The sequence below is a fragment of the Mustelus asterias genome, chromosome 14, assembly GCF_964213995.1.
Source record: "Mustelus asterias chromosome 14, sMusAst1.hap1.1, whole genome shotgun sequence".
Classification (NCBI taxonomy): domain Eukaryota; kingdom Metazoa; phylum Chordata; class Chondrichthyes; order Carcharhiniformes; family Triakidae; genus Mustelus; species Mustelus asterias.
In genome coordinates, this window is record NC_135814.1 from 80,231,178 (window position 1) to 80,257,889 (window position 26,712).

The 26,712-nt window shown below is 44.5% G+C and overlaps 1 protein-coding gene across 1 annotated transcript in view; it reads right to left on the reverse strand.

The window, feature by feature from the left end:
- Positions 1 to 26,712, reverse strand: part of LOC144503790 (collagen alpha-3(VI) chain-like) — a 253,899-nt gene that overhangs the window by 7,437 nt on the left and 219,750 nt on the right. Inside the window, exon 15 of the mRNA XM_078228676.1 lies at positions 18,586 to 19,164. Within this exon, the coding sequence (XP_078084802.1) occupies positions 18,586 to 19,164 (579 nt within the window). The remainder of the gene's footprint in view (positions 1 to 18,585; positions 19,165 to 26,712) is intronic.

Below are 26,712 nucleotides of genomic sequence, written 5' to 3' on the forward strand. Positions count from 1 at the left end.
TTCACCCCATCCTTCTGTTTCATGAGGAACAGATGCAAGAACATTTATGTTTTGCTTCTAAAGATGTTTTACGTGTCAAGCACATAAGGTCAATAAGAACGATCAAAAAGACATACAGAATATTGGCATTTATTAGTAATGACATAGGGTGGGATTTAAGAACATAAGAAATAGGAGCAGGAGTAGGCCATCTAGCCCCTCGAGCCTGCCCCGCCATTCAATAAGATCATGGCTGATCTGATGGTGGTTTAGTTCCACTTACCCACCCGCTCCCCATAACCCTTAATTCCCTTATTGATCAGAAATCTATCTACCTGTGGCTTAAACATATTTAACGAGGTAGCCTCCACTGCTTCAATGGGCAGAGAATTCCAGAGATTCACTATCCTCTGAGAGAAGAAGTTCCTCCTCAACTCTGTCCTAAACTGACTCCCCCTTATTTTGAGGCTGTGTCCTCTAGTTCTTGTTTCCTTTCTAAGTGGAAAGAATCTCTCTGCCTTTACCCTGTCGAGCCCCTTCATTATCTTATATGTCTCTATAAGATCTCCCCTCAGCCTTCTAAACTCCAACGAGTACAGGCCCAATCTACTCAATCTCTCCTCATAAACTAACCCCCTCATCTCTGGTATCAACCTGGTGAACCTTCTCTGTACTCCCTCCAAGGTCAATACATCCTTCCGCAAATAAGGGGACCAAAATTGCACGCAGTACTCCAGTTGCAGCCTCACCAGTACTTTGTACAATTGCAGCAAGACCTCCCTGTTCTATACTCCGTCCCCTTCGCGATAAAGGCCAACATTCCATTCGCCTTCTTGATCACCTGCTGCACCTGCAAACTGAGTTTTTGCGATTCATGCACAAGGACCTCCAGGTCCCCCTGCACAGTAGCATGTTGTAATTTTTCACCATTTAAATAATAGTACATTTTACTATTATTCCTTCCAAAGTGGATAACCTCACACTTGTCAACGTTATACTCCATCTGCCAGATCCTCGTCTATTCACTTAGCCTATCCAAATCTCTCTGCAGACTTTCCGCATCCTCCACGCAATTCGCTTTCCCACTCATCTTTGTATCATCCGCAAACTTTGTTTCCCTACACTCGGTCCCCTCCTCCAGATCGTCTATGTATATGGTAAACAGTTGAGGCCCCAGCACCGATCCCTGCGGCACGCCACTAGTCACCAACTGCCAACCAGAAAAGCACCCATTTATTCCAACTCTCTGCTTCCTGTTAGATAGCCAAACGGCCATCTTTTATGCTGTAAATTGCAGTGATTGCTGGGTGCTGGGACCTTTGCTGTTTGTAATATGTGTAAATGATTTGGAGGAAAATGTAACTGGTTTGATTAGTAAGTTTGCAGACGGCACAAAGGTTGGTGGATTTGCAGATAGCGATGAGGACCATCAGAGGATACAGCAGGATATAGATCAGTTGGAGACTTGGGCAGAGAGATGGCAAATGGAGTTTAATCCGGACAAATGTGAGGTAATGCATTTTGGAAAGTCTAATACAGATAGAAAATATACAATAAATGTCAGAACTCTTAAGAGTATTGATAGGCAAAGGGATCTGGGTGTACAGGTACACATGTCACTGAAAGTAGCAATGCAGTGGGAGAAAGTAGTCAAGAAGGCACATGGCATGCTTGAATTCATCGGCCAGGGCATTGAGTTTAAAAATTGGCAAGTCATGTTGCAGCTTTATAGAACCTTAGTTGGGCCGCACTTGGAATATAATGTTCAATTCTGGTCGCCACACTACCAGAAGGATGTGGAGGCTTTGGAGAGGGTACAGAAAAGATTTACCAGGATGTTGCCTGGTATGGAGGGCATTAGCTATGAGGAGAGGTTGGAGAAACTTGGTTTGTTCTCACTGGAACGACGGAGGTTGAGGGGCGACCTGATAGAAGATTATGAGAGGCATGGACAGAGTGGATAGTCAGAAGCTTTTTCCCAGGGTGGAAGAGGGGGCACTAGGGGGCACAGATTTAAGGTGCGAGGGGCAAGGTTCAAAGGAGATTTTTTACACCGAGAGTAGTGGGTGCCTAGAACTCGTTGCCGGGGGAGGTAGTGGAAGTGGATACGGTAGTGACTTTTAAGGGGCATCTTGACAAATACATGAATAGGATGGGAATAGAGGGATATGGTCCCCGGAAGGGTAGAGGGTTTTAGTTAAGTCGGGCAGCATGGTCGGTGCAGGCTTGGAGGGCCGAAGGGCCTGTTCCTGTGCTATAATTTACTTTGTTCTTTGATTCTTTTATGAATTTCTCATACATTTCAGCAAAAAGCAGATGCAACAATCTGTATCACATATGTGATCCCAAGATTTTCTCTTTCAAATATAATGCTCTTTCTCAAATAATCTAAAACTTTGCAGGACAACGGAAGTGCTTCTGACTGCGGATTCCTCCATTAGTATCAGTGGAAATATCACAGTGCACAGTCCCACATCTATCCTCGTCACATCTTTTCAGAAAATGCATGCTTAACTTTGTGTGGTCTATTGAAAAGCTAGTAGTTTTCAGATAAATCTGCATTGGATACTGATGGAGTTTTTACTTAATACAGGACAGACTATTTTTCTTTCAATTTGCATACTTGTGGGATAGATCTTTGGCATAGACAAACTAACTGACAAGTCTGCTCAAATGTTTGGGATTACATGCATTAAGTCCATTACCAATATTTCTTTAAATTGGGCAAGAGGTGAAAATGTTGGTTATCTGTGCCATTAAGAATTGATGAACTCCTTAGACACAATAAAGTTTCGCAGTTTACAAAGTATTAACTGTTATAAGTAGGTCATGATATGTGAGGTTGCATGAATTATATAATGAGTTATGTTTCTCAAGCAGTATAAAAATCATTCAACATAAAGAGCCAGATTTCCAATTCCCAATGGAAGTGGGAATGGGATGAGGAAAGCTGAAATGTTGATTTTCTTTACTGCAAAAATGGATTTCCTCTCACTTCCCAACCCCACACTTTTTTATTTTGTGCGGTCATTTTGTAGGCCAGAAAATCCTTGGGTCGCATGCACCACTTATGAGGTCAGGGTCACCATTGTAAGTCACATGGCACGTTTAAACATCCTTCCCACCACCTGCAATGTTTACATAGAACATAGAACATTACAGCGCAGTACAGGCCCTTCGGCCCTCGATGTTGCGCCGACCAGTGAAACCAATCTAAAGCCTATCTAACCTACACTATTCCAATATCATCCATATGTTTATCCAATGACCATTTAAATGTCCTTAATGTGCTGGTGTAAGTTTTGTAAGTTATAAAAAAAGCCCACCTCAATGGAGAGTTCATGACCAATGGGGGAAGCCTGTGAGGAGCTGGGAACATTCTGACAGGTGTGTTAAATGTTTTGGCAACTTCAAGTATCATTATTAGATGCTGTATTGTAATGCAGATGTGTTTTAACTGCAATGATTCATCATAGGACAATTTAGCCAGAAAAATTAAGTTGACCATTACACTGATCAGCATTGTTTAAATGTTGAAATGCATTAGAGTACTTTACCCATGGAGAAAGTGACATTGTACAGTTAAAAGTATGGAACAATATGCTGGGAACATTTCTGTCATGTTTTGAACTGTGATTTAAACAAGAAGAAATCTATCTTTGAAAAAAAAATGCCCTGCTGTTGAAAGTTAAAGGAAAGTTAAGCATTGATTGACAAGCAAGTTGCTTTGAAATGGAAATGAAACAGCTTCTGCATTTGATAAACGTTTTCAGTTTCAGGAGACTCCATGATTTAGATATCCCAGGGTTTGCTCTTACAGCTAAGCCTATTATGAATATTTGACTGAGTTTCAAAAACTTACCTCAGCCAAGAGCTGTGTTCATAAGTTCCTGACATTTTTAAGACATTATTAAAGCATTATCTGTGTCTGATGTAGTTAAGTGGATCAGTCTTGTATCTGTTTTAGACCAAACTGACTACTTGAGAGGATTTACACTTCTCTGAATGGTTTTTATGAATGAGAGTCCTTTTTGGTATAAAGTGCCCTACTGTATTTATGGAAGTTTCTTTTTAATATCAATTTCAAAGCCATTCTGAGTCTTCCCATAGTGGGCACTGGGTGTTCAGAGTTCAGAGGGTGTTCAGAGTACTGGGTGCTAGAGTTTCAGATTCTGCAAAAGGGCCTGACTTGTGACAGACACCGGCGGATCAAGCGGACGAGACCAATGGAAGGTGGTCAAGAAGGTGGTCTCTGCAAGCGTCGTGGAACGTGAAGAGCAGGACAAGACACAGTAGATGTCCTGGTCACCCACTGCGCCTAGTCCCATCTCCTGCTGTCTCGACTCTTGTCTTGCCACTGGATCCAGATGGGAATTGGGAAGAGAGAGTCAGGCTGGCGCTGCGCAACTCTCCCTCACTTTAATCCAAATCATGCGCTAGTCTCGACACCATCATCATCACCGTTCTGTTCCCAATATGTGCCAGGACATTCCATGCCCGAATTGGCCTGATCAGTCACCTTCGGACACACCGCATCCAGCCTCATAATGACTAATGGTGTCGAGGTCCTCATCGACGACGATGGACGAACAACAACAACTGGGTGCGTGGCTATGGAGGATACATGCGGGCATAGGGCTATGTGGGCATATGGAAGGAGCATGGGGACATTGAGGAGTGTTGAATGGGTGAAAGGCTGAAGGTAAGGTTTAAACAGCGTAAGAACTATGTTTGGGTTTGGGCTGTTGTCCCTGAAAACTATAGCGTTAAATTCCTTCGTATCAAGGAATCCCTGAAGAACTAGTCCACTGCCAGGTATAAGGTATAAGGGAACATAGATCTTTACTCAGTCTACTTGCTCCACATTCCAAATGATAACAGCCGTCTCAGGGCTGTTCCCAACCAACTCACTCCACACCCCGGGTCACATGACCCATTCCCTTAAAAGAGCTGTGCCCCAAAATACATAACATATAGCAGACCTTCTAACTGGCCAGTCTCCACATCCACATTCTGCCCACACTGCAATGTGGCTCGCAAAACCCAAGCTTTCCTTGCCTACGTCTCTCAGAGATAAAGATCTGACAGGAATGGCATTTGTGGAGGGCTAGAGTTTCAGATTCTGCAAAAGGGCCTGACTTGTGTTTTCCTAGACTGTCCTAGACATCTGGGCCGAAGAGTACAGGAGATCCAAAATTAAAGGAAAATGTTAGGAGACTTCAGTTGTCCTAAATGAGTAGAATGCTACTTCCCGAGTAATTCAATAAGCAAGTTTGTAGCCTAATGAATTACTGAGCCATGCATAGCTGAAATGTCACAGATTATATTAAGTATTGGAAATATTATAAACTATGGTAAAGTAATTAAATACCAATGTACAAAGATTGTATGATATTCAATAAATGCATCGTATAATATCAGTCTGATGTTAGATGCTGGAAGTAATTTCTTGCTCTCTACTGCTTTTCGTATTGTCTCAGTTTTGCCTTTGACAATTCTCGAAAGGGCCATGATAAACATGCAATGATCCAAGAGTGTTTATCATATCCTCTGTAGATTTGGCACTTTATTAAAAAAACAAAGACTACAGACTCGGTGACTCCTGCCAGAACAACAAATCATACAATGGATTTAAATCAGTAATCTGTTGTCTATCTGGAGTTATCTCTCATGAAATGTAAAGTCTTGGAACCGAATGTTGAATGTCAGACTTTGAATGTTTTCTCTTTAGTTTTTGAATTGCAGTTTGTTTCTCAGACTATTGCTTGTGAAAACATTGATACCTAATAAAGAAAATTAGCGTTATCTACGGGTTTCTTCCATGTGATCATTAGTTAATGGACAATGAGAAATAGGTATCTATTGGGAGGGTCTGTGTTGTTCTTTGTCTTTAGTTACTACAATCTCAGATTAGTACTCGTTTTGTGGAATTGGGAGGCTAGAGTTATTCTAGTTTTCATATTAATGTCAGCGCAGAGAGAAAGAGTTGTGTGTGTGGGTGGATATGTGGGTATGTGTGTATATGCGTGGGTAAATTTGTGCATGGGATGTGTATGCGTGGATTTGTGTGTATATCTGTGTGTGTGTATGTACATGTGTGGATATGTATGTAGATGTGTTTGTGTATGTGTCTGTATGGATGCGTGATTAATGTGTGTGTGGCTGTGTGGGTATTCATGTGTGTGGATATTTGTGTGTAGTTGTGTACATATATTTGTGTGGGATGTGTATGTATATGTGTGTGGATATGTATGTATCTGTATTTGTGTGTGAATGTGTGAGGTTTGTGTGTGTATATTTGTATGTGTATGTATATGCGGTGTTGATGTGTATATGTGTTTTGTCACTCTGCATCACAAAGCCATCCAGCCAACTTCTGGCTGAGGTTATTCATGAAGCCCCACCTTCTCAACCTTGCCCCTCGCCTGAAGTGTAGTGACCGTTATGTTAAATCACCACCAGTCAGCTCTCTCCCTCAAAGGAGAAAGTAATCTTTGGTCATCTGAGATTATCGTAACTGTGTGTGTATGGATCTGTGTGTAGGGAGGTGCATGTGTGGATCTGTGTGTACAGGTGTGTGTGGATGTATGTGTCTGTGTGTGGCTGTGTGTATATATCTGTATAGTTATGTGTGGGTGTGTATGTATATGTGTTTAGATATGTGAGTTTGTGTGTGTGTACATGTGTGTGCAGAAGAATGTGGATGTGTGTATGTGTGTGTGGATGTCTGTATATTTGTGTGTGGGTGTGTATGTATGTGTGTTTAGATATGTTTGTGTGTGTGTGCGGATCTGCATGTGTATGTGTACGCAGATGTGTGGAGTGGATGCGTGCATATATGTCTTATTGGATATGTCTGTATGAATATGTGGATGTGTATGCGTGGCTATATGTGCATTGTCCAACTGACTAGTTACAAAGCTCTGGTGCTAGTCCAGGTTTTGCAACACCAGGTCATACTCCAACAGGCTTATTTAAAATCACAAGCTTTTGGAGCGCTGCTCCTTTGTCAGGTGAAGTGTCTGGACCTGACAAAGGAGAAGCGCTTCGAAAGCTTGTGATTTCAAATAAACCTGTTGGACTATAACCTGGGGTCGTGTGACCTCTCATCTTGTCCACTCCAGTCCAACACCGGCATCTCCACATCATTCCAGATTTTACCACCTTCAATTTCAATGAAATGTCAATCTAGCTCCCTCTTGAAAACAAGTTTGGCTTTGAATCAGATTACAGTTATACTGCCAAAGGTTTGTAGTTTTAAGCACAAGGTTGGGTATAGACAAATCATCAGTGGGTATGTGTGTATATTTGTGCGTGGGATGTGTATATGCGTGGATTTGTGTGTGTGTGTACGTACATGTGTGAATATGTATGTAGATGTGTGTGTATGTATAGGTGTTAGGGAACTGGAGAAGGAGCTTGATGACCTCCATCTAATTCGGGAGAATGAGAAGTATATAGACAGTAGCTTTAGGGAGATAGTTACACCTAAGCAGCAGAGCACAGGAAATTGGGTTACTATAAGGAGAGGAAATGGCAGTGTGAAAGGACAGGCAGAGCAGGGTTCCAGACCCCTCCACAACAGGTATACTGAACTGGATACTGTTGTGGGAGATGCTTTACCTGGGACAAGCTGCGACAGCCGGAACTCTGATACTGAGTCTGGTTCTACAGCGCAAAAGGGTGGGATGAAGAAGAGGAGAGCAGTAGTGATAGGGGACTCAATGGTCAGAGGTACGGACAGGAGGTTCTGTGGTCGGGACAGAGACTCCCGCATGGTTTGTTGCCTCCCAGGTGCCAAGGTCAGCGATATCTCTGATCGTGTGCACAGCATTCTAAAGTGGGAAGGTGATCAGCCAGATGTCGTGGTACACATCGGTACCAATGACGTGGGAAGGAAGAGTGAGGAGGTCCTAAAGAGTGAGTACAAAGAGCTTGGAAGGAAATTAAAAAGCAGGACCCCGAGGGTAGTAATCTCAGGATTGCTACCTGAGCCACATGCCAGTGAGGGCAGGAGTAGGATGCTTGGGCGGATGAACACGTGGCTGAGGAACTGGTGCAGGGGGCAGGGTTTCCAATTCTTGGATCATTGGGACCTCTTCTGGGGCAGGTGGGACCTGTACAAGAGAGACGGGTTACACCTAAACTACAAGGGGACCAATATACTTGCAGGGAGATTTGCTAGTGTTATTGGGGAGCGTTTAAACTAGATTTGCAGGGGGATGGGAACCAGAGTGCCAGAGCAGATAGTGGAGCAGGGGTAAAAAGACAGGTTAGTTCAAGCAAAATCACAAATGGAAGGGTTGAGTGTGGTGGAAATAATCTTTTGAGGTGTGCCTATTTCAATGCCAGGAGTATTGTGGGGAAGGCAGATGAGCTGAAGGCGTGGATAGACACATGGAAATATGAAATTATAGCCATTAATGAAACTTGGCTACAGGAGGAGCAGGACTGGCAGCTCAATGTTCCAGGGTTCCAATGTTTCAGGCGGGATAGAGGCAGAGGGATAAAAGGTGGGGGAGGTGGCATTGTTGGTCAGGGAAAATGTTACAGCGGTACTCAGGCAGGATAGATTAGGGAGCTTGTCTACAGAGGCCCTCTGGGTGGAGCTGAGAAACAGGAAAGGTATGACCACATTAATGGGGTTGTATTATAGACCACCCAATGGTCAGTGAGAATTGGAGGAGCAAATCAGCGGAGAGATAGCTGACAACTGCAAGAAACACAAAGTTGTGATAGTAGGGGATTTTAATTTTCCACATATAGATTGGGACTCGCATACTGTTAAAGGTTTAGACGGGGTAGAGTTTGTAAAATGTGTTCAGGAGAATTTTCTACATCAGTATATAGAGGTGCCAACTAGAGAGGATGTGATATTGGATCGCCTATTGGGAAATGAGTTAGGGCAGGTGATGGATGTGAGTGTGAGGGAACACTTTGGATCCAGTGATCATAATGCCATTAGTTTCAACCTGATCATGGATAAGGATAGATCTGGTCCTCGGGTTGAAGTTCTGAACTGGAAAAAGCCAAATTTGATGAAATGAGAAGGGATCTGGGAAGTGTGGATTGGCACAGGCTGTTCTCTGGTAAGGATGTAAATGGAAAGTGGGAGGCCTTCAAAGGAGAAATTTTGAGAGTGCAGAGTTTGTATGTTCCTGTCAGGATTAAAGGCAAAGTAAATAGGAATAAGGAACCTTGGTTCTCGAGGGAGATTGTAACACTGATTAAGAGGAAGAGAGAGTTGTATGAAGTGTACAGGCAGCAAGGAACAGATCAGATGCTCGAGGAGTATAAAAAGTGCAAGAAGCTACTTGAGAGGGAAATCAGGAGGGCTAAAAGAAGACAACAAAGAACAAAGAACAAAGAACAGTACAGCACAGGAAACAGGCCCTTCGGCCCTCCAAGCCTGTGCCGCTCCTTGGTCCAACTAGACCAATCGTTTGTATCCCTCCATTCCCAGGCTGCTCATGTGACTATCCAGGTAAGTCTTAAACGATGTCAGCGTGCCTGCCTCCACCACCCGACTTGGCAGCGCGTTCCAGGCCCCCACCACCCTCTGTGTAAAAAACGTCCCTCTGATGTCTGAGTTATACTTCGCCCCTCTCAGCTTGAGCCCGTGACCCCTCGTGATCGTCACCTCCGACCTGGGAAAAAGCTTCCCACTGTTCACCCTATCTATACCCTTCATAATCTTGTATACCTCTATTAGATCTCCCCTCATTCTCCGTCTTTCCAAGGAGAACAACCCCAGTCTACCCAATCTCTCCTCATAGCTAAGACCCTCCATACCAGGCAACATCCTGGTAAACCTTCTCTGCACTCTCTCCAATGCCTCCACGTCCTTCTGGTAGTGCGGCGACCAGAACTGGACACAGTACTCCAAATGTGGCCTAACCAGCGTTCTATACAGCTGCATCATCAGACTCCAGCTTTTATACTCTATACCCCGTCCTATAAAGGCAAGCATACCATATGCCTTCTTCACCACCTTCTCCACCTGTGTTGCCACCTTCAAGGATTTGTGGACTTGCACACCGAGGTCCCTCTGTGTTTCTATACTCCTGATGACTCTGCCATTTATTGTATAACTCCTCCCTACATTATTTCTTCCAAAATGCATCACTTCGCATTTATCCGGATTAAACTCCATCTGCCACCTCTCCGTCCAATTTTCCAGCCTATCTATATCCTGCTGTATTGCCCGACAATGCTCTTCGCTATCCGCAATTCCAGCCATCTTCGTGTCATCCGCAAACTTGCTGATAACACCAGTTACACCTTCTTCCAAATGATTTATATATATCACAAATAGCAGAGGTCCCAGTACAGAGCCCTGCGGAACACCACTGGTCAGACCTCCAGCCGGAAAAAGACCCTTCGACCACTACCCTCTGTCTCCTATGGCCAAGCCAGTTCTCCACCCATCTAGCCACTTCTCCTTGTATCCCATGAGCCTTAACCTTCTTAACCAACCTGCCATGTGGGACTTTGTCAAATGCCTCACTGAAATCCATATAGACGACATCCACGGCCCTTCCTTCATTGACCGTTTTTGTCACTTCCTCAAAAAACTCCACCAAATTTGTAAGGCACGACCTCCCTCTTACAAAACCATGCTGTCTGTCACTAATGAGATTGTTTCGTTCTAAATGCACATACATCCTGTCTCTAAGAATCCTCTCCAACAACTTCCCTACCACGGACGTCAAGCTCACCGGCCTATAATTTCCTGGGTTATCCCTGGTACCCTTCTTAAACAACGGGACCACATTCGCTATCCTCCAATCCTCAGGGACCTCACCCGTGTCCAAAGAAGCGACAAAGATTTCCGTCAGAGGCCCAGCAATTTCACCTCTCGTCTGCCTGAGCAGTCGAGGAAAGATGCCATCAGGCCCTGGGGCTTTGTCAGTTTTAATGTTCCCTAAAAAACCTAACACTTCCTCTCTTGTAATGGAGATTTTCTCTAATGGGTCAACACCTCCCTCCGAGACACTCCCGGTTAACACGCCCCTCTCCTTCGTGAATACCGATGCAAAGTATTCATTTAGGATCTCCCCTATTCCCTTGGGTTCTAAGCATAATTCCCCTCCTTTGTCCCTAAGAGGTCCGATTTTCTCCCTGACAACTCTTTTGTTCCTAACGTATGAATAGAATGCCTTAGGATTCTCCTTAATCCTGCCTGCCAAGAACATCTCGTGACCTCTTTTTGCCCTTCTAACTCCCCGTTTGAGATCTTTCCTACTCTCTCTGTATTCCTCCAGAGCTCCATCTGTTTTCAGTTGCCTGGACTTAACGTACGCCTCCCTTTTCATTTTAATCAGATCCTCAATTTCCCTGGTTATCCACGGCTCTCGAATCCTACCTTTCCTATCCTTCCTTTTTACAGGCACATGCCTATCCTGCAGCCTTATCAATAGTTCCTTAAAAGACTCCCACATGCCAGACGCGGACTTACCCTCGAACATCCTCTCCCAATCAACATCCACCAATTCCTGCCTAATCCGGCTATAGTCAGCCTTCCCCCAATTTAGCACCCTGCCCGTAGGACAGCACTCATCCTTGTCCATTACTATCCTAAAGTTAACAGAGTTGTGGTCACTATTTGCCACATGTTCCCCTACCGAAACTTTGACGACCTGACCGGGCTCATTTCCCAGAACTAGGTCCAGTATAGCCCCCTCTCTAGTCGGGCTATCTACATACTGTTCCAAAGAACCTTTCAGTACGCATTTTACAAATTCCTCCCCGTCCGGACCCCCAGCTCTAAGCACTTTCCAGTCAGTGCCAGACATGAGGTTGCTTTGGCAGACAGAGTGAAGGAAAATCCAAAGAGCTTCTATAGGTATGTTAGGAGCAAAAGGATAGTGAGGGATAAAATTGGTCCTCTTGAAGACCAGAGTGGTAGACTGTGTATGGAACCAAAAGAGATGGGGGAGATACTAAATGGTTTTTTTGCATCCATATTTACTGAGGAAACGGGCATGGAGTCTACGGAAATAGGGCAAACAGGTAGGGAGGTCATGGAACCTTTACAGATTAAAGGGGAGGAGGTGCTCACTGTCTTGAGGCAAATCAGAGTGGATAAATCCCCAGGACCGGACAGGATATTCCCACGGACCTTGAGGGAAGCTCGTATTAAACTTGCAGGGGCCCTGGCAGACATATTTAAAATGTCAGTATTCACAGGGGGAGGTGCCGGATGATTGGAGGGTGGCTCATGTTGTTCCGTTGTTTAAAAAAGGTTCCAAAAGAAATCTGGGAAATTATAGGCCAGTAGGTTTGACGTCGGTGGTGGGCAAGTTATTGGAAGGTGTGATAAGGGATAGGATCTACAAATATTTGGATAGACAGGGACTTATTAGGGAGAGTCAACATGGCTTTGTGCGTGGTAGGTCATGTTTGACCAATCTATTAGAGTTTTTCGAGGAGGTTACCAGGAAAGTGGATGAAGGGAAGGCGGTGGATGTTGTCTACGTGGATTTCAGCAAGGCATTTGACAAGGTCCCTCATGGGAGGTTAGTTAGGAAGGTTCAGTCGCTAGGTATACATGGGGAGGTAGTAAATTGGATTAGACACTGGCTCAATGGAAGAAGCCAGAGAGTGGTTGTGGAGGATTGCTTCTCTGAGTGGAGGCCTGTGACTAGTGGTGTGCCGCAGGGATCGGTGTTGGGTCCATTGTTGTTTGTCATCTATATCAATGATCTGGATGATAATGTGGTAAATTGGGTCAGCAAGTTTGCTGATGATACAAAGATTGGAGGTGTAGTGGACAGTGAGGAAGGTTTTCAAAGCTTGCAGAGGGATTTGGACCAACTAGAAAAATGGGCTGAAAAATGGCAAATGGAATTTAACGCAGGCAAGTGTGAGATATTGCACATTGGAAGGACAAACCAAGGTAGAACATACAGGGTAAATGGTAGGACTCTGAAGAGTGCAGTTGAACAGAGGGATCTGGGAATACAGGTACAGAATTCCCTAAAAGTGACGTCACAGGTGGATAGGGTCGTAAAGAGTGCCTTTGGTACATTGGCCTTTATAAATCGGAGTATCGAGTATAAAAGTTGGAGTGTTATGGTAAGGTTATATAAGGCATTGGTGAGGCCGAATGTGGAGTATTGTGTACAGTTTTGGTCACCTAGTTACAGGAAGGATGTAAATAAGGTTGAAAGAGTGTAGAGAAGGTTCACAAGGATGTTGCCGGGACTTGAGAAGCTGAGTTACAGAGAGAGATTGAATAGGTTGGGACTTTATTCCCTGGAGCGTAGAAGATTGAGGGGAGATTTGATAGAAGTGTATAAGATTTTGATGGGTATAGATAGAGTGAATGCAAGCAGGCTTTTTCCGCTGAGGCTAGCGGAGAAAAAAACCAGAGGGCATGGGTTAAGGGTGAAAGGAGAAAAGTTTAAAGGGAATATTAGGGGGGGCTTCTTCACGCAGAGAGTGGTGGGAGTGTGGAATGAGCTGCCGGATAAAGTGGTAAATGCGGGGTCATTTTTAACATTTAAGAAAAACTTGGACGGGTTCATGGATGAGAGGGGTGTGGAGGGATATGGTCCAAGTGCAGGTCAGTGGGACTAGGCATAAAATGGTTCGGCACAGACAAGAAGGGCCAAAAGGCCTGTTTCTGAGCTGTAATTTTCTATGGTTCTATGGTATGTGTCTGTATGGATGCGTGGTTAATGTGCATTAATCTGCATCAGCATCTATCAAGAATTTATAGAATAAGTTGTTTGTTTAATCTTGAAAGTAGTTGAGTTAATATGTGGTAAAGATGTTACAGAGATGTCTTTATGGATGTTTGATACATTACAAATGTTTTCTCACAATTGACACAATTGACTTCTAAACTTTCTTCAAAGAGTACATCATACCCATCGCAGCATTTAAAACTCATTGTATTTTGAGATTTATGATGGTTTAGAGATGTTACAAATGTGTTTGAGGGAGGCTGCATCATAATATGTGAAATGAATGCTTTCAAGGACCATTTCAAAATAGCTGGTACCTTACAGATTTTATCTTTGCATGCATGTGGCGATAATCCCAATTTAATCTTGAGACATAGGTATACGATCACCCAGTTATGTATGAGATTTAAAAAAACATATGGACAATCAGCTACTTGAAGTCAATCAACTGGCATTAACAGAATGGCTCTGTATCATGAGAAGCACATAGTTGAAATATAATGGCTAAAAAAGGATGTCCTTGCTTTTGAATGGAGTGCCTGCGTGGACAAGGTGGCAGAGAGAGAGCCCACCAAAAGAAAAGAAATATTGAATGACCTCAACCCAATGCTATTCATCTGTGCCTGCTGAGTAAGGGACTGCCCTCATGAATCACCCTCCACAGCCACCATAGATGATGTTCAGTCTAGAAGTGACGTACACCCTGGGCACAGCCCATCGTGTGCCGGGAGAGATGGGTGCCTAATGAAGCAGCAAAGGGTTATTTTCCATTGCTGCTTGGTGGAAATGCAGCAAGCGATTTCAAAATAAGGCTGATCTTTGTGTACAGTTCCCAAAAACCCAGGGTTATTCCAAAAACAAACTAGCTGTTGTGTGGAGAGCAAGTGAAAAGGTATAGGTATCCTAAGCAATTTTTGAGGGTTGTTGTACATCCTACTTTTGTCTAGTTGTCGAGGCTTACTGTTCAGCAAATAATTTGCCAAAAAAACATTGATGGACAATACTCCTGGTCACTCTACGAGTCTTTATGACCTCAGAGACAACGTCAAGGTGATCTTCTGATCATCTAACACCACCTCCATTTTTTATCTCTGTACCAAGAGGTAATTGAAACTTTCAAGGCCCATTACTACAGAATAATTTTTGGACAGGTTATCAAAAAAATTGAACATGATGTTGCTTCATAAAAGAATTTTAGAAGAATTATATCATTGGTAAGTGCAATGATAACATCTCCATGGAATGGAGTGTGGTTACTTCATCCAATATAAATAGTGTGTGAAAGATGTTGTGGCTAGATTGTGTTAGAGCCAAAGGCTATGTGAAACCTTTGATAAAATCCAAGAGATGATTGTAGAAATAGACAAGCAAACAGTATTGGATGAGCTAAACAGCGGGGGTGTTGCAGAGTTGCCTGCCTCCCATGCAGAGGTGTTGTCGACTGAGGATCTGAAAGAATTGGAACAATAGAGGGCTGTAGAGAGGGGGATAATGATAAGCAAGAACAACCAACCAAGGCATTTAGCTCAATGTCACTTGATGATGTCTTGAAAAAGCTTGAAGAGCAACAGCCATCTTTGATGGAGAAGACCCTGCCAAAGAGCAAACAGCAGTATTAAAAATGGAGTCAACTGCTGTAGGAAGAAAAGAGAAAAAAAAGCAGGAGTGCAGGTGTCACTGGGAAAATTAAGAACTGTTAAAATAAAGTTGCAGAGTCCGAATAGCCCTCCAAAAAGTCCTCAAAAAAACACATTGCCAAAAACCCTCCAAAACGTCTTCCCAACCTCCAGTAAAACCCAGCTCCACCACCACTCATCCATTCCCCTAAATGAGACAATGCTTCACAGCTTTGCACCCAAACTTTATGTTTTCTTATCTCTCTCACATTTGGATAAGCTTACAGTTGATGTTTTCTCAATTTGAAAATGTTAATGTATTTGTTAGTATGGAAATGTATATTCCAAAAACCTGCCTCCAGGAATCTAACCCCGTTTATAACATTGCATCAATGTTTCGCAGAGTCACGTTTTGCATTGTGTTGTGATTTCTGGGAACAAATTATTAATGTTAACCAAGGTCTTATGGCGCTTTTTGCTTTGTCTTCTTTTCTTCTCTAGTTTTGTTGACGTTTTGCAATGGACATTGGCCTAGATTTCTGAATGACAATATAACCCAAGAATGCCCAATAGCCACCAGCTATCGTATTAGATCCTCAATTGTGCTAAATAGAGTCATAGAGGTTTACAGCATGGAAACAGGTCCTGTGGCCCAAGTACCAATGCCGACCTTTTTTTAAACCCCGAATCTAGTCCTAATTGTCCGCATTTGTCCCTTATCCCTCTATACCCATCTTACCCATGCACCTGTCTAAATGCTTTTTAAAAGACAAACTTGTATCCCTCTCTACTACTACCTCTGGCAGCTTGTTCCATGATGTGGAGATGCCGGCGTTGGACTGGGGTGAACATAGAAGGATTTTAACAACACCAGGTTAAAGTCTAACAGGTTTATTTGGTAGCAAACACCATTAGCTTTCGGAGCGCTGCTCCTTCGTCAGATCCAGACATTCACCACCCTCTGTGTGAAAAAATTGCCCCTCTGGACACTTCTGTATCTCTCCCCTCTCACCTTAAACCTATGCCCTCTAGTTTCAGACTCCTCTACCTTTGACAAAAGATATTGACTATCTAGCTGATCAATGCCCCTCATTATTTTATAGACCTCTATAACATCACCCCTCAGCCTCCTACGCTCCAAAAAAGAAAAGTCCCAGTCTATCCAGCCTCTCCTTATAACTCAATCCATCAAGTCCCGGTAGCATCCTAGTAAATCTTTTCTGCACTCTTTCTAGTTTAATAATATCCTTTCTATAATAGGGTGACCAGAACTGTGCACAGTATTCCAAGTGTGGCCGCACCAATGTCTTGTACAACTTCAACAAGATACTCCTGTATTCAATGTTCTGACCGATGAAAGTGAGGAGGTGTGGGATAGAGGGAAAGTTGGCCGATTGGATAGGTAACTGGCTGTCTGACCGAAGACAGAGGGTGGTGGTCGATGGAAAATTTTCGGATTGGAGGCAGGTTGCTAGCGGAGTGCCGCAGGGATCAGTGCTTGGTCCTCTGCTCTTTGTGATTTTTATTAATGACTTAGAGGAGGGGGCTGAAGGGTGGATCAGTAAATTTGCTGATGACACCAAGATTGGTGGAGTAGTGGATGAGGTGGAGGGCTGTTGTAGGCTGCAAAGAGACATAGATAGGATGCAAAGCTGGGCTGAAAAATGGCAAATGGAGTTTAACCCTGATAAATGTGAGGTGATTCATTTTGGTAGGACTAATTTAAATGTGGATTACAGGGTCAAAGGTAGGGTTCTGAAGACTGTGGAGGAACAGAGAGATCTTGGGGTCCATATCCACAGATCTCTAAAGGTTGCCAGTCAAGTGGATAGAGCTGTGAAGAAGGCCTATAGTGTGTTAGCTTTTATTAACAGGGGGTTGGAGTTTAAGAGCCGTGGGGTTATGCTGCAACTGTACAGGACCTTGGTGAGACCACATTTGGAATATTGTGTGCAGTTCTGGTCACCTCACTATAAGAAGGATGTGGAAGCGCTGGAAAGAGTGCAGAGGAGATTTACCAGGATGCTGCCTGGTTTGGAGGGTAGGTCATATGAGGAAAGGTTGAGGGAGCTAGGGCTGTTCTCTCTGGAGCGGAGGAGGCTGAGGGGAGACTTAATAGAGGTGTATAAAATGATGAAGGGGATAGATAGAGTGAACGTTCAAAGACTATTTCCTCGGGTGGATGGAGCTATTACAAGGGGGCATAACTATAGGGTTTGTGGTGGGAGATACAGGACGGATATCAGAGGTAGGTTCTTTACGCAGAGAGTGGTTGGGGTGTGGAATGGACTGCCTGCAGTGATAGTGGAGTCAGACACTTTAGAAACATTTAAGCGGTTATTGGATAGGCACATGGAGCACACCAGGATGATAGGGAGTGGGATAGCTTGATCTTGGTTTCAGATAAAGCTCGGCACAACATCGTGGGCCGAAGGGCCTGTTCTGTGCTGTACTGTTCTGTGTTCTGTGTTCTGTGTGAAACCAAGCAGACTGAATGCCTTCTTCACCACTCTGTCCACCTGTGACTCCACTTTCAAGGAGCAATGAACATGTAGCCCTAGGTCTCTTTGTTCTGTAACTCTCCCCAGTGCTCTACCATTAATTGAGTAAGTCCTGCCCTGGTTCAATCTACCAAAATGCATTTGTCTAAATTAAACTCCATCTGCAATTCATTAGCCCACTGGCTCAATTGATCAAGATCCCGTTGCAGTCCTAGGTAACTTTCTTCACTGTCCACTATGCCACCAATCTTGGTGTCATCTGCAAACTTACTAACCATGCCTCCTATATTCTCATCCAAATCATTAATATAAATGACAAATAACAGTGGACCCAGCACTGATCCCTGAGGCACACCACTGGTCACAGGTCTCCAGTTTGAAAAACAACCCTCTACAATAACCCTCTGGCTTCTGTCATCAAGCCAATTTTGTATCCATTTAGCCACCTCACCCTGTATCCCGTGAGATTTAACCTTATGCAACAACCTACTATGCAGTACCTTGTCAAAGGCCTTGCTAAAGTCCATGTAGACAACATCAACTGCATTGTCCTCATGTCCCTTCTTGATTACCCCTTCAAAAAACTCAGTCAAATTTGTGAGACATGATTTTCCACTCACAAAGCCATGCTGGCTGTCCCTAATCAGTCCTTGCGTCTCTAAATGCCTGTAGAATATCTTATGAATTATGTTGCAATGCACTGTGCATATTTGTGTGTTTTCTGTCAGTTTGAAACAAACATTCTTGCTTATCTAATGTAATCTTTCCCTTTTAAAAAGTTGTTAAAAAGATCCTTACCTTCAAGTGATTCAACAGAAACGGATTTCAATATCGATATTAACTGTTGTTGGATGGTTGGTACAGTGTGAAAGGTTTTAAGTACGAAAAGAAAATCAGGAGAATATACTATTTGGTGTAGCTCTGCAGAATGTGCACTCTTGGCTCCGATAGCAATGGGCACGATACCAGCTCGCTTTACAGCAAATGCTGCCTGTCCAACATCATCCTTCGATTTTCCAGCAATGATGAGCACTAGAATCTGGGTAGCCCCAGTATCATGTCTGCTTCCAGCAGATGCGATAAAGACATTTCTTATAACGTAGTTCAGTGCAGCGCCAGTGTTGAGGACTCTTCCTGTTTTCCGTCTAAGCTGTGATGTCGCAGCCAAAACTTCATCTTTGCTTGCATAAGTATTAAGTTCAAACTCAGTTTTTGGGTCCTGACTGTATTGTACCACAGCAATCTGATCTTTTTCAGGTCCAATATCAAACTCCTGGATCACTCTCATCAGAAATGCACGGACTAGAGGAAATGCTTTTCCCATTCCAAGAGTGCCATCGACAAGGAAAACAATATCTCTCTGCCTGGCTATAGAAGCTAAATAGAAATGTAAAGAAAGAATAGAAAATCAGAATTTATATACCAAAACAAAACATTACAGTCATATAGCACCTTTAGCACCATAAAACATCTCAAGATACTTCACTGGAGCATAGTTAGACCAAAAAAAAAATCAAAAGGAGTGAGAGAATTGAAGATACCTGGAGAGGAAATTTCAGAGGATGGGCCTCAATGGCTGAAGCCAAGGCGAGCAATAGATGGGTAAAGGAATTGCAAGAAACATAAAAGGCCAGAGTTAGAGTAACTCACAGAGGAGGTTGCAGAGGTAGGAAGATGTGAAGCTAGAAAAAGATTTGAATATCAAAATGAGAAATATAAATCTCATTGTGGATCAGATGCCAATCATAAGTCAGAAAACACACTTCTCTCTCCATCCCAAGAGTTATTAAGTTCAGTGTCATTACTCACCAGTCCACCATCAGATTAAGTGCAGAGATGCAGTAAAGAACAAACCAACCCTATCTAAACCATTATTATTAAATTGCCAGTTACTTAAGGTACTGAAAATCCAAACTTTCATGCCATGTAGAGGCCCCTACCTCAATGACATTCTGTTTGTTTGGATAAAACTTCTGGGAAAAATGTTTCTTCTATATATTTAGACTGAGCCCCAGGAACTCATAAGCATTGCATGGTGAAAATGGGCAATTGTACATTTTCAATGAAAGTAGTTGGCTGCTCAATAATAAACAAAGCTTTAATTTCTTTATAGATTCATAGTCATAGAGGTTTACATCTTGGAAACAGGCCCTTCAGCCCAGCTTGCCAATGCTGCCCTTTTTTTAAAGCCCAAAGCTAGTCCCAATTGCCTGCATTTGGCCAATATCCCTCTATACCCATCTTACTCATGTAACTGTCTAAATGCTTTTTAAAAGACAAAATTGTATCCACCTCTACTACTACCTCTGGCAGCTTGTTTCACACCCTCTGTGTGAATAAATTGCCCTCTGGACACTTTTATATCTCTCCCTTCTCACTTTAAACATATGCCCTCTCGTTTTAGACTCCCCAACCTTTGGGAAAAGATATTGACTATCTAGCTGATCTATGCCCCTCATTATTTTATAGACCTCTATAACATCACCCCTCAGCCTTCTACGCTCCAGAGAAAAAAGTCCCAATCTATCCAGCCTCTCCTTATAACTCAAACCATCAAATCCCAGTAGCATCCTAGTAAATCTTTGCTGCACTCTTTCTAGTTTAATAATATCGTTTCTATAGTAGGGTGACCAGAACTGTACACAGTATTCCAAGTGTGGCCTTACCAATGTCTTGTACAACTTCAACAAGATGTCCCAACTCCAGTATTCAAGACTCTGACCAATGAAACCAAGCATGCTGAATGCCTTCTTCACCACTCTGTCCACCTGTGACTTCACTTTCAAGGAGCAATGAACATGTACCCCTAGGTCTCTTTGTTCTGTAACTCTCCACTACGCCCTACCATTAACTGAGTAAGTCCTGCCCTGGTTCAATCTACCAAAATGCATCACCTCGCATTTATCTAAATTAAGCTCCATCTGCCATTCATCAGCCCACTGGCCCAATTGATCAAGATCCCATTGCAATCCAAGATAACTTTCTTCACTGTCCACTATGTCACCAATCTTGGTGTCATCTGCAAACTTACTAACTATGCCTCCTATATTCTCATCCAAATCATTAATATAAATGACAAATAACAGTGGACCCAGCACTGATCCCTGAGGCACACCGCTGGTCACAGGCCTACAGTTTGAAAAACGACCCTCTACAATAACCCTCTGGCTTCTGTCATCAAGCCAATTTTGTATCCATTTAGCCACCTCACCCTGTATCCTGTGAGATTTAACCTTATGCAACAACCTACCATGCAGTATCTTGTCAAAGGCCTTGCTAAAGTCCATGTAGACAACATCAACTGCACTGCCCTCATGTACCTTCTTGGTTACCCCTTCAAAGCACTCAATCAAATTTGTGAGACATGATTTTCCACTCACAAAGCCATGCTGACTGTTCCTGATCAGTCATTGCGTTTCTAAATGCCTGTAGATCCTGTCTCTCTTATGGCTTCTTTGAATAATTGGCCGTTGAGGGAAGTTTTTTTAGTGCTGACATACCTTGAGGATCATATACAAGATATTGAAGCTTTGATATATCTGTATCCTTGGCTTCAGTAACAACGGACATTATGGCAGCCTGATTTTCTATCTGTTTCAAAGATCATCACCACTGGGCAACCCAGAGGTGAGCACCAAGACTTATGAAGCTACAGGATTTAATCTGCGACCAACCTCTGGCCACTGACAGAAATCTTTGTCGCTTCTTTGGGCACGGGTGAGGTCCCTGAGGATTGGAGGATAGCGAATGTGGTCCCGTTGTTTAAGAAGGGTACCAGGGATAACCCAGGAAATTATAGGCCGGTGAGCTTGACGTCCGTGGTAGGGAAGTTGTTGGAGAGGATTCTTAGAGACAGGATGTATGTGCGTTTAGAATGGAACAATCTCATTAGTGACAGACAGCATGGTTTTGTAAGAGGGAGGTCGTGCCTTACAAATTTGGTGGAGTTTTTTGAGGAAGTGACAAAAACGGTTGATGAAGGAAGGGCCGTGGATGTTGTCTATATGGATTTCAGTAAGGCATTTGACAAAGTCCCACATGGCAGGTTGGTTAAGAAGGTTAAGGCTCATGGGATACAAGGAGAAGTGGCTAGATGGGTGGAGAACTGGCTTGGCCATAGGAGACAGAGGGTAGTGGTCGAAGGGTCTTTTTCCGGCTGGAGGTCTGACCAGTGGTGTTCCGCAGGGCTCTGTACTGGGACCTCTGCTATTTGTGAGATATATAAATGATTTGGAAGAAGGTGTAACTGGTGTAATCAGCAAGTTTGCGGAGGACACGAAGATGGCTGGACTTGCGGATAGCGAAGAGCATTGTCGGGCAATACAGCAGGATATAGATAGGCTAGGAAATTGGGCGGAGAGGTGGCAGATGGAGTTTAATCCGGATAAATGCGAAGTGATGCATTTTGGAAGAAATAATGTAGGGAGGAGTTATACAATAAATGGCAGAGTCATCAGGAGTATAGAAACACAGAGGGACCTCGGTGTGCAAGTCCACAAATCCTTGAAGGTGGCAACACAGGTGGAGAAGGTGGTGAAGAAGGCATATGGTATGCTTGCCTTTATAGGACGGGGTATAGAGTATAAAAGCTGGAGTCTGATGATGCAGCTGTATAGAACGCTGGTTAGGCCACATTTGGAGTACTGCATCCAGTTCTGGTCGCCGCACTACCAGAAGGACGTGGAGGCGTTAGAGAGAGTGCAGAGAAGGTTTACCAGGATGTTGCCTGGTATGGAGGGTCTTAGCTATGAGGAGAGATTGGGTAAACTGGGGTTGTTCTCCCTGGAAAGACGGAGAATGAGGGGAGATCTAATAGAGGTCTACAAGATTATGAAGGGTATAAGACCATAAGACATAGGAGCGGAAGTAAGGCCATTCGGCCCATCGAGTCCACTCCACCATTCAATCATGGTTGATTTCAACTCCATTTACCCGCTCTCTCCCCATAGCCCTTAATTCCTCGAGAAATCAAGAATTTATCAATTTCTGTCTTGAAGACGCTCAACGTCTCGGCCTCCACAGCCCTCTGTGGCAATGAATTCCACAGACCCACCACTCTCTGGCTGAAGAAATTTCTCCTCATCTCTGTTCTAAAGTGACTCCCTTTTATTCTAAGGCTGTGCCCCCGCGTCCTAGTCTCCCCTGTTAATGGAAACAACTTCCCTACGTCCATCCTATCTAAGCCGTTCATTATCTTGTAAGTTTGTATCAGATCTCCCCTCAACCTCCTAAACTCCAATGAATATAATCCCACGATCCTCAGACGTTCATCGTATGTCAGGCCTACCATTCCTGGGATCATCCGTGTGAATCTCCACTGGACCCGCTCCAGTGCCAGTATGTCCTTCCTGAGGTGTGGGGCCCAAAATTGCTCACAGTACTCCAAATGGGGCCTAACCAGTGCTTTATAAAGCCTCAGAAGTACATCCCTGCTTTTGTATTCCAAGCCTCTTGAGATAAATGACAACATTACATTTGCTTTCTTAATTACGGACTCAACCTGCAAGTTTACCTTTAGAGAATCCTGGACTAGGACTCCCAAGTCCCTTTGCACTTTAGCATTATGAATTTTGTCACCGTTTAGAAAATAGTCCATGCCTCTATTCTTTTTTCCAAAGTGTACGACCTCGCACTTGCCCACGTTGAATTTCATCAGCCACTTCTTGGACCACTCTCCTAAACTGTCTAAATCTTTCTGCAGCCTCCCCACCTCCTCAATACTACCTGCCCCTCCACCTATCTTTGTATCATCGGCAAACTTGGCCAGAATATTTAGATAGAGTATAGATAGAGATAGGGTATAGATAGAGTGAACAGTGGGAAGCTTTTTCCCAGGTCGGAGGTGACGATCACGAGGGGTCACGGGCTCAAGGTGAGAGGGGCGAAGTATAACTCAGATATCAGAGGGACGTTTTTTACACAGAGGGTGGTGGGGGCCTGGAATGCGCTGCCAAGTAGGGGTGGTGGAGGCAGGCACGCTGACATCGTTTAAGACTTACCTGGATAGTCACATGAGCAGCCTGGGAATGGAGGGATACAAACGATTGGTCTAGTTGGACCAAGGAGCGGCACAGGCTTGGAGGGCTGAAGGGCCTGTTTCCTGTGCTGTACTGTTCTTTGTTCTTTGTTCTTAACACTGGAGATGTTGTTTTATAACACAGTTCAGTGCAACAACAGCATTTGGGAACTTCTTGATTTTAGTCCAAAATCTCATCCACAATTCGGGACTGTTGACTTCACACTTTATTGTAGCACAGCAAACCAGGGGGGCTGCTCAAGCAGTGCAGCGGGCCAGGAGGCCATTTTGCAGGCTTCTCGCTGGGCGTCACGGCCTTCACCATTCTCCGTGTCAAAGATTTCCAGCATAATCAGCTCCGTGCCAACTGGCACTATGATTCCAAAAGGAAATCTCCATTTATATTTCATTGGTGGGCCCAGGACTGACGTCTCCGGGCCTGCGAGTGTCTCCCCCCTCCCACCGGGAATGTTTCCCTCCAGCAGGATTTACACCTGCTCCCCACTAATGGGTAACAGGCGGCCAGACCCCACCGGAGAGAACCGAGGTAATTGAGGTCCCCCCACCCACCACCCCCCAGGAGATTGGGGGTAAAGGGAGGTGCCCTTTGGGCAGTGTCAGCTTGGCAGTCCCAGCCTAGTACTGCCCAAGGGGAAAATTGGCACTGCCCATCGGACATCAGGCGATGCCAAGGGAGTGGGTCCTATTGGGGCAGGGCCTATGGGGCGGGGGGGCGATCGGTGGGGTTGGGGGACCCACTGCCACTCTGCACTTCATCATAGAAACCCTACAGTACAGAAAGAGGCCATTCGACCCATCGAGTCTGCACCGACCACAATCCCACCCAGGCCCTACCCCCATATCCCTACATATTTTACCCGCTAATCCCTCAAATCTACGTATCCCAGGACACTAAGAGGCAATTTTAGCATGGCCAATCAACCTAACCCGCATATCTTTGGACTGTGGGAGGAAACCCACGCAGACACGAGGAGAATGTGCATACTCCACACAGACAGTGACCCAAGCTGGGAATCGAACCCAGGTCCCTGGAGCTGTGAAGCAGCAGTGCTAACCACTGTGCTACCATGCCGCCTTGGGATGACTCAGAGAGGGGAGGGAAGAGATGATCAGGGCTGGCCACCTGGGTTGAGGGGTGTGGTCAGGGCTGCTGGGGAGGTCGGGGCAAGGGGGGGGGGATTTAAAGATTGGGACTGTCCCGAGAGTGGGGGGAGGGGGGTGGGAGTTGGGGGGCGGTGGTTGGGGAGATCAGGGCTGGCCAGGGGTGGGATGACATCGGCACTGGCTTGGAGCAGTCCTGGAGGCCACTGATCAGGGGGATGGGGGTTCGGTAGGCTAGTTACGGTGGGTTGCGGGGAAGGTCAGTGATCTGGAGGCCGGCAATGGAGGGGAGGGGGGGGTGCATTACGCATGCGCTGATCTCCGCTCTGACAAATCGGTGTATGCGCAGTAGCCCGCTCAGTGCTCTGCTGCCAGCCTCTCAGGTGAGAATAGGCCCCACTCCCTGATTTTCAGAGGAAATCACACTGAGGCATTCCACATTGCATAGAGTGTTGGAAATTCGCTCTGGGAATCACACTGAAAAACCAGCAGGAGGTACTTCCGCTGCCTCGGAAAAGCAGCCAGCATAATTAAGGACCCCATGCACCCCGGACATTCTCTCTTCCACCTTCTTCCGTCGGAAAATAGATACAGAAGTCTGAGGTTACATATCAACCGACTCAAGAACAGCTTCTTCCCTGCTGCCATCAGACTTTTGAATGGATCTACCTCGCATTAAGTTGATCTTTCTCTACACCCTAGCTATGACTGTAACACTACATTCTGCACTCTCTCCTTCTCTTTGAACGGTATGCTTTGTCTGTATAGCGCGCAAGAAACAATACTTTTCACTGTATGCTCATACATGTGACAATAATAAATTAAATCAAATCAAAGCAAAATCCCATTTTCCCCCACGTTGGGGACTTAGAATCTTTGTGGGAGAATCCCGGCCCTGATGTTTGTTAGGTCCAATATTGAGCTCCTGAGTTATTTTCTGAAGAAATTCAAGTATTAGAGAGAATGATCTCCCCATTCATTTGATTAGAAAGACAATGGGCCAGGAATAGGGCTAAATTAGCACATGCATTTTGGACAGTACAAGTGGTCTTAAAGCTCCTTAATAGCAGAGACAGAATCATGGCAGATATCTGATGATGTGGAGATGCCGGCGTTGGACTGGGGTTAACACAGTAAGAATTTTAACAATACCAGGTTAAAGTCCAACAGGTTTATTTGGTAGCAAATGCCATTAGCATTTGGAGCGCTGCCCCTTCGTCAGATGGAGTGGATATCTGCTCACAAACAGTGCACACAGAGACACAAAATCAAGTTACAGAATACTGATTAGAATGCGAATCTTTACAGCTAATCAAGTCTTAAAGATACAGACAATGTGAGTGGAGGGAGCATTAGGCACTGGTTAAAGAAATGTGTGTTGTCTCCAAACAGGACAGCCAGTGAGATTCTGCAAGTCCAGGAGGCAAGCTGTGGGGTTACCGATAGTGTGGCATGAACCCAAGATCCCGGTTGAGGCCGTCCTCATGTGTGCGGAACTTGGCTATCAGTTTCTGCTCAGCGACTCTGCGCTGTCGTGTGTTGTGAAGGCCGCCTTGGAGAATGCTTACCCGAAGATCAGAGGCCGAATGCCCGTGACCGCTGAAGTGCTCCCCCACAGGAAGAGAACAGTCTTGCCTGGCGATTGTCGAGCGGTGTTCATTCATCCGTTGTCGTAGCGTCTGCGTGGTTTCCCCAATGTACCATGCCTCGGGACATCCTTTCCTGCAGCGTATCAGGTAGACAACATTGGCCGAGTTGCAAGAGTAGATACCGTGTACCTAGTAGAT